The sequence below is a fragment of the Zonotrichia leucophrys genome, chromosome 4 (genome assembly GCF_028769735.1).
Source record: "Zonotrichia leucophrys gambelii isolate GWCS_2022_RI chromosome 4, RI_Zleu_2.0, whole genome shotgun sequence".
Taxonomy (NCBI): domain Eukaryota; kingdom Metazoa; phylum Chordata; class Aves; order Passeriformes; family Passerellidae; genus Zonotrichia; species Zonotrichia leucophrys.
This window is the reverse complement of record NC_088173.1, coordinates 7,397,712-7,406,886: the sequence shown is the minus strand read 5'-3', so window position 1 is coordinate 7,406,886 and position 9,175 is coordinate 7,397,712. Positions and strand designations below refer to the sequence as shown.

The window sequence follows — 9,175 nt, the reverse complement described above, 5'->3', positions numbered from 1 at the left end:
ATGCATTTTTTTTTCTTAAACTTGGTCTTAGTTTTGAAATAAAAAAGTACAGGCACATTCAGGAATTCACAATCCATTCAGGATTCCTTGGGTAGAAAAGCTGAGATATATCAAGAATTGTATTTGCTAAAATTTTTTTGTCACATCCAATCAATGTTCATTGGAAGGTCATCAAAAGTGAAAAAAATCTTGCACAAAATTTTAAATGAAAAACTAAAATGGTTAAACACTGTTTTCTTCATGTTATGTCTTCAATGAATATCCTTCATGTAGAGTATTTACAAGCTTGCTTGGCAATAAATTACAAAAATATAAAGACAGCCAGAAATATTAAGGCCATCACAAGATAATAGCAGAGTACCTGCCACTTCAGCAAGGATTGTCTTTTATCATCAAAAGAAAACTGTATTTTTAAACATGGCTTACAAAGACCATTCTGTTTTGCTAAAATTTCCCAGGAAGAGAGGCTGCATTAAAAAAGGACCATGTTTTTAATTGTCTAACATATAATCACCACCAGGTTTCTGTCTGTTGTGCTAATTACTGACCATTTTCACTCGTTACTGCCAACAGCTGATAGAGGAGTGGTCCACACTTAACAGGCCCCACAGGCAAATTTCCAGAGGACTGCAGAAGAGTTGGGCTTTCTCGTAGACATGGGTGGGCTGAGTTTGCAATTCATGATACTTTGACGATGAACACTGCTTGAGTGTTTCACTGACTGAATAAAATGTTGTCCTCCTCATATGCCAAAGCTGGGTTTTCCATGCTCTCCAGCAAAGTGTGACTGGTTTCAGAGTCACGGTGTGGCGGTGACGATTCTTTGGCAACAGAGGACATCAGCTGACTCCAGGTGATGTTAGTGTTCTTGAAAGCGTGCAGTAGGAAGATGCCAATGATGATGCTGCAGAATCCACTCAGGGTTCCAATGATGTCACCCGGTTCCATACTGCTCCACTCCTTGAACAAGATGATGGAGCACGTCACCACTGTGGCAGTGAAGCACACGTAGTAAATGGGCGTCACAAGGGATGTGTTGAACACGTCCAGGGCTTTGTTGAGGTAGCTGATCTGAGTGCTGACTGAGAGCACCAGGATGCCCACCAGAATGTAAACCAGGGGATGGCGATAGACTGGCTTCCTCTGCAGCAGCTGCTTGATGGCAATGCCCAGACCCTTCACAGACGAGACGGAGAAGGCACCGATGAGAGAGCAAATTAAAATGTAGATCAGTATGTTTGTCTGACCTCTCTTTGGAGCCACAACAATGATCAGGACAAGGGCAACGACTGTCAGCAGAACAGCAAATGTAACAAACACTGTGAAAAAGAGGAAAGGGAAGGGTAATACACACAACATCAGACTATGCTCACAAACATGCTCAGAGTTGTTCAGTGTCCCAGACACTTCCCTGTGAACTGCAGCATATCTTCACTGCAATCGCATACAGACCTGGATCTTGCAGCTTTCTTTCCATCTCATCTAGTGAGGTGACCTCCTCCTCCTCTGGGGCATGAATAACCATGACTGTTGACCCCAAAATGCTCAGTACACAGCCCAGCTTTCCATGAATATTCAGCTTCTCATTTAAAAAATAGGATGACAATATAGCACTGTTTGGCAAAACAGAAATAAAATGTTCAGCTCCATCACGCACAGAAGACATTCAAAATCTCTCTGTGTAGCATATCGGAAAACCTCTTTTGAATTTGAATATATGGTAAACCAGTCTGAAACAATCAAATTGTGAGGAGTTTTTCCAAGAAAGTTGGTCATGACCAAGAAGGCAAGGTCAGGTTTTAGGGAGTTTAGCAACCCTCAATTCTTCCTTCCAGGTTGTAAAAGGGTCCAAATTGCTAAGGAGCCTGGGTCAGGGTATGCACTCTCACTGTAGATTAACCACAGAAGCCGTTTCTTTCTTCCAAAATTGGCTCAAAGCAGTTCATTTGGCATTACAACCAATGCACATGAGTGCTGGAAACTATTCCTCATCCATCCTCAGGCTCTCCCACCCAGGCACACTTTCTGCCTGGCTTGCCAGGGCTCCCCCCAAAACACAGAGAAGGCATGTCTCCCCCTTCAGAGATCAACCCCAGGATCTCCACGGGGTTGATTATTTAACCTGAGCACAATAACATGGCCTAAAACACCACTCACAGGGCATGATTAGCCTGTTGGAGAACAACCTCGGGCACAGACACAGGCTTAATGGTGTGTGAACACACAAATAGTTACTCAACCCACTGATCAAAACACAGACATTTTTTTCACACAAGGGTAATGAGTTCACTGACATGAAGTTCTAACAACCCCTCTGTCTCATGAAAATTTGAATGATTGCTCTCCCCATCAAAGAAGAGGGCAATAAAGCTCAAGCTGTTTTTGCACAGCAGCAGCCAGGCATCCTGCTGATCTGCATTTACCAACAGGCTGACCCCAGCCCCACTGCAGAGACTCAGTTACATTGGTTTTGGTTTTGCTATGACAGAACAGCTGCAGTTTGAGCAGGTGGATTATTCCAAGCATCCTAAGGGAGACTTGTTTGTTTGGGGTTTTTTTGTTTGGGTTATTTTTCTGTTTTGTTTTTAATATGTGGCACATGTTGTTTTAAACACAGTGCTTCATATAAAATACTCAGTTCTTAAAAATCAGAGTTTTACATTTAAAATACTGTAATTTCATTTTGCTAAAAGATTATTTCCTATAAGTTTTTTTATGTACAGTCTATGTCCTTTCTGCTGCTATGATAGCCATATTACTGTATGTGTTTAAGACCTTGGAATTTTTTTTCTTCATAGATAGGAAACAATAAGTCTGTGAAGGACATTTATGTTTCAAAAGAACCACAAATTTTAATTGTGGATACAGAAGAAAGCTTAGATTTTCTTTGCCTTCTTTCCAGAAAGATTTCAAAAAGACCAAACAAAACCAAATAGTTTACTAACTGTGCATTAATATGAAATTGTGCTCCTATCAATAGAAATGTTTTGAAAAAATTTTGTGAAGGAATGCTGTATTTTTATTTAAAATTTAGTTAAAGAACAGGATAACAGTTCATAAAGTTCCAGTTCTCTAGGAATAGCTAAATTACCTTCTATCAGCAGTATACCTTGTTTATGCTGATAAGAATTACTTTGTGATCTAGGTGAAAAGCTACTGGGAAGGCCTTCAGTGACCTTTGCAACAAGACTTTTGGTTCTATCTACCCAGATAACTCAGTTCTAAATAAGGATATATATATTTCCAGCAATCAACAAAAAACAATTTTTGCCCATAAATTGATTTTCAGTTTTTTTATTAAAAATCTCTCCTTTCAGCCAAAGCCAGTGTTTTTTCCCTCGGTGGTTCATTGGCCAAGGTTCGCTCCCCATTGGTACTGACCTTATGAGAACACTCAGGGCACCCAAGGGGGTAACCAAGGTTGCAGGTGCAAAGGCATAGGCAGCAAAGTTTGCAGCTTCTCCTAATCCCACTGCAGAAGAAAGAACATTTGGATCAGCTTGGAGGAGAATATTAAAAGGCACACTGTTGTAAATATTTTGTACGACAACTCTAACAGCAAATACAAACCAAAATCTTTTTTCTGCACTATACGTGCACATTTTCATTTCAAAATCAGCTGCCCAACTAATAAATGCTGGAAGAAAGTAGAATACTCTTCTCCTAAGTACTCCTAGAATCTGGACAGAGGCAATTCCATGGCATTTTACCAGATATTAAAGAAAAGATGGTTATTCTACAAAGAGCTCTTAAGACCAAATGCAGTATTTGAAAGATGGCATATGAGAAGAGCTTGTCATGAATGTGATTGAAAAGAAAATTTCTTTTAAGTGAAGGGAATGAAAAATCAGACAATAAATCTATTTAAAACAATCTGCTTTTTGTAGATTTACAGATAGGCTGAAAGGAAAGAGCTGACTTACTTGATAGCAGTCCAGCCCACCAAACCCATTCCTTCAAATAAGAATATCCACCTTGTCCTGAAAGAGAAAAAAATAACTTTATCTTATAGGAAACAGATCACCTTACTGTAAGAAACAAAAAGTACAGCTTCACATTTGCACTTACAAAGTACAAAAAGAGCATGTTACCTAGATGCAAAAAGAAGAATATTTGATTTTGACTGACATTTTATTAATGACTCTACTGCTTTGTGACTTGGGCTTTCAGAAAATGCTATTTGACTAAATATTCACAGAGGAGAAGTTTCAAGCAAAAGTAAAATGTTTATAAAGATTTTTGGTGAGCTTTAGAGATGTTTCAAAATGCTTTTCCAGGTCAGATCAAATATATTCATACAGTCAGCTGCAGTTTGACTCTCCTTTTACTTTAGGTTTGAAGAAATTAGAAAGAACAATGCCCCCATGTGCATGACTTTTTTTTTACATAAAACATAAGTATATCTAATATTCAGTATCAGAGTTTTTTCAAATAACCAAATTCCCTGGAATAATATTTTCCAATAAAGATAGCACAAAAAAGAAAAACTGCTAATGCTATGTATTTAAATCCATGCAAAGCAAATTAAGACATTAGTGCAACTGTTCTTTTTCTAGCTGTTCATCTGTTGACTTTGATGAAGGGATAGTTGTACTAACTGTAGAAACTTCTGTAATAAATGTCATTTCTACAACTCATTGCACTCATTTTAAGAAGCCGAGCAAAACCAAAAAGCTAAACCAAACTAAGACTTTCAATCTCAAATGAGGGGGAAGAAAGATTGAAGAAAGAGGGAGAATGGCATTTTGGAGGATAAGACAAATAAAGAATTTTATTTCGGTAACTATTTGCTCTCAGTGAGGAAATAGCACCAGCTCACTAGATGTAATATGCCCTGCATATTCCTTAGTCCTAAGAGTTCTGAAATCCCAGTCCCTGTAACCACACACAGAAATAGTATCATATCTCCATCCCTCACCAAGACAGGACTTCTGATCGCCATTAAAGTAATTTCAAACATGTGATCTGTGACTTGAACCTTGATTTTGTCAAGTTAGAAGAGGTGTTTGTGTCCCCAGCAGGAGCAAGGATGGCACCATCACCTACCAGCTCGGGTGACTCCTCTGTCTGCCAGTTTCAAAAGTCCTTTCTTCTTGAGTATGAAACTAGAACCAATAAAGATACTGGAGCCTATAGCCAAAGCCAAGCCAATGTAGAGGTGGTATTTGCTTCCAGAAGGAAGGGAATTGCTCCAGTTTGTTTGATTGCCAGCCCCCTCCATAGAGGTGAGGAGAGGAGAGTGTGATTCAGACACGCTGGTGATCTGGCACCATGCCTGGCAGGAGTCAGGGCGAGAAAAAGAGAGCACAGCACCTGGGAGCAGAAAAAGAAGGACAAATGATTCACAACACAGGCCCAGCACTGGAAGAGCCCTGTTCCCACTCTGCTCATTCCTTTTGGTGTCTTTGCAGAGCCCCTGTAATTTCTGACTGTGCAAATAACACACAAAACCCACACAATGTACACAGCGCTGCCCTGGGCCATTACCCACTCCTGTAGCTCACAGGTGATTACATTATTTTATATCCCTATTTTGCACTTCCTTGGCCAGACAGGCAATAAGGGAAATACCAAGGAATGAACCAAAAAAAATTAGCTTCAGTTTAAAATTCAACTCAAAATCTTAAAAGCTAAACTGAAACCTGAAGATGAAAGGGCTCCTTTTTGTTGTGCAGAGACCACAAACATATAGCCAAATCCATGATTTTGGACTTTGCCTGTTAAAGTAAGCCTGCTGCTATTCAAGGCTTCTGATTTTATATTGGTAGCTAAGATTGGAAAAACAAATGGAAAAAAAGGAAGGAAAATCAAACAGAGAGAAAACTCTCACTGCATATGGGAGCTAAGGCATTTTATAAAAACTGTTCAGCGAATACTGTGTGAGCCAAGTCTTATTTAACCAATGACAAAACTTTCAGGTGAAGGCCTCATTCCACTTCCCAGCAGATTTAATCCAACCTCAGAAAGCCCTGGATGGAAGTAGATCACAGCCCACAGGGGACAGCTCCCCAGGTATCCCTGCAGCCCTGCTGGAGAGCTGGGCGATCCCGAGCACAGAGCAAAGGTTCACACTCAGCCAGCCAAGCACTATCAGCACCACGATGATGAGTCTGTGGGAATGGCATCCTTGTAATCAGCCCAGATGTGTTTCTAAAGGAAGAGCAGGTACTGCATTTCCAAGAACAAAAGGAGTTGCTTTTTTCATGGGGAAGCTGGGGCCAGGCAGCAAAGCTGCCACAGGGCTTGGGCAGTCTAGGCTGACGTCTCAGTTTGTCACAGTGGAGTGCATCAGGCAGCCTGTGTGGATTACAGACTCTAGCGTTGAAAACCTTCAAGAACAATCTTTTTTGTAAAGAAAGCTTATTGTGAAGACATGTTAAAATATGAAACAATTTGCAGAAGTACAAAAGCTCAGTCCACTGTTATACATAGGAAGCAGGGGATGCAACAAATAGGTTTTTTTTCCCATGTTTTCCCTGTAATTAAAATAATACATGAACGATTCATCCTGAAGAGTGACAGCATCAGTAATACACTCCCTTTGTTTCTTTTCTTTTCTTCTCCCCTTTCCCAACTGAAGAAATGGCACTTGGGGACTTGGTAGAAAAGGATGTGCTTCTGTGTTCACACGTAAGCTCTGGAAATAAAAATGTTATATCAAAAGTACTTCACTGAACAATTAACAAGAAGCAGACTTGGATAATTAATTTAATACAGTTTACCAAAGAATAGTTAAAATACATAAGGTCCTGAAAATATCCTATTTGCTGTTGGCAATGCTGGTATTAGCTCTGGGAGACAGAACCCTTTTCAAGTAAGGAACTAGAGTGAGTACCTGCTCCTCGTTTTCTCATTCCATATTATACAACAAACATACTACAGGAAGTTATAATTTGATTTGCAGGCTGTGCAAACACACTTCCTTGTTTGCCAAGAATGTTTCTATATAACAGGAGTTGTTTCGTTTTAGTAAATTAGACTTAATAAAAATGTTCCCACAAGATAGGAATGTTCATATTCACCAGCTAAAGATTAAAATCTTAGATCCACATGCAGTTCCTGTTGCATAGTATGTAGGAGAGATACTATTCTACACTCATATCATTACTAGAAATTACAGTTGGATAATGTAAAAATATGGAATTAGCATTTGCACCTGAAAGTATTTTAAAATCCTAAACTATTAGCATAGTCTTAGAAGAAGAAAAATTTGCATATACTTGTTATGACAAAATTAATGAAGAATAAATCACAAAACAAAATTACAGAAAAGTCCTTTAAACATAACTATATTTTCTCTTTATAAACACATACCAGGACAAGATAAAAATGCCCTGCTCGTGGCATGGGGGTTAGTTTAAATAGTCTTCAAAGGTCCCTTCCAATCCAAACTATTCTATTATTCTGTGAAACAAAACAATGGAGAGATGAATGAAATCCCTTAGCTCCCAATACCTATACTGATGTCAAACCAGGATGGTGTGAGAAGCAGTAAAATTCCTTGCCTTTAATGGAAAGAAATCACGAAGATAAACACTCCTGATAAGTATAGTCCTTCAGTTTCCTGCAACAGTAAGGAAACTGTAAGGCAGCTTTCTATCAGTGCATTGGGTTTCTACAGTGAAGAAAATAACAATTTTCTTCCCCCTTTTTGGTGACTGGTGTACTTTCATTTAGCTGGAGATGAATGGCAGGCTTATTTTGTTTCACATGAAACAAAATGTTTTTCTGTGTGTTCTAAAGGTTTTCATTCCTTAGCATACCTTACGACATCAGAAAAATTTAATCATGCCATTTGTAGTAAGTCACTCAGTGACTGCCACAGGTTGTTTCTCTCCTTTCTGAATAACAATCTTTGCCCACATTCACAAAGAAATATTGGATTTATCACTGAGAAGACTAATTTTGAATGCTTATGATCTCTGTTTATTGGGCTGAGCAGCTTCTCATGGTTAAAGAAAAAAAAAAGTAATTTGTTCCACTTGCCTGAAAAGTGGCATGTAACTGCACTGATCAAAGAACCACCTGAGAGACAGGAAGAGGAGGCTGATCCAGGAATTTCTGTTATTTTATTACCCTGTGAACAGTCTGAAGATCACTTGGAGAAGCTGAGGAAGATGACAAATCACTGAGGCCACCTGGCTTGCTCAGCACAGAGTTTCTGTAGCTAAGCTAGTTTCACCTCCTACTTCCAAATGTCAACAAACATGAACGTGTCAGCAGAACTCCTCCTTGTAGAAATAATCTCTCCCAGCTCTGACTCAAGACTGGCAGCAACAGGAAACCAGTCTGAGCCAAGGCAGTTGCTGGTGTAACTTCTGAACTTTTTTTATGATTCAGCTATATTTTTTTCTTTTTTCTTTTTTTTTTCCCCTTTAAACACCTAAATATTCTTTATCTGAATTGGGCAGACCAGCCACCCTAGTGCTACACACTGCTTGTGACATGCATGACTTGCTGTCACTCTGCAGTTCAGGGCTGACTTGCCTTAGTTAGTGACAGCCAACTTGGTTCTTAACCTGCTCCTGAAGGTACCGCTCCTAGGTCATCTCGAAAACTAACTGCTTTGATTAGACACTAATTTAACCATTGCTAGCGAGCTCATGACTCAGCTCACCCCTGGCAGAAACATGAAATGCCTTTCTCGGTCACCCAGGAAATACCAAGCCCACCTTTGCCAAGGCGCAGCTCCTGGGGCCAAAAGTGGGTGTATCGAGAAGCAGCAAGGAATGCCTCCCTGGCACGCCTGGAGTGGAGACTCACCAAAAAGCACAGAACAAAGCTGACAAGATGTTTAACCCCAGGCAGCCGCGGCAGAAGCGCAGGAACCTCCTCGGCCCCGGACCCACGCCACTCCTCGGAAAACAACGGGGTGACACCGGGACGGAGGGAAATCTTACAGGGACACCGGGGCAACAGGAGCGCACGGCCGCGTCCGAGCCCCGCCGGCCCTCCGCGTCCCGAGCGATGCGCACACCGAACAGACCGGGCCGGCCCCGCCGCCGCGCAGACACCGACCCGCACGGCAGGACCGACTGACACTGACCCGCACGGCAGGACGGACGGACGGACGGACGGACAGACGCTGACCAGCACGGCAGGACGGACGGACGGACGGACGGACGGGCAGCGCCCCTCCGGGCCCACGGCAGCCAGGCTCCGCGGGCTCCGCCCG

At 41.1% G+C, this 9,175-nt stretch overlaps 1 protein-coding gene across 1 annotated transcript; it reads right to left on the bottom strand.

The window, feature by feature from the left end:
- Positions 1-9,175, bottom strand: NIPAL1 (NIPA like domain containing 1). Its single transcript, XM_064712186.1, has 6 exons — positions 9,047-9,175; positions 5,047-5,313; positions 3,924-3,980; positions 3,382-3,472; positions 1,453-1,613; positions 1-1,319 (listed from the first exon to the last, which is right to left on the bottom strand). Exons 2-6 carry the CDS (start codon positions 5,219-5,221, stop codon positions 715-717), a joined length of 1,089 nt encoding a protein of 362 aa, XP_064568256.1. The 5' UTR covers positions 5,222-5,313; positions 9,047-9,175; the 3' UTR covers positions 1-714.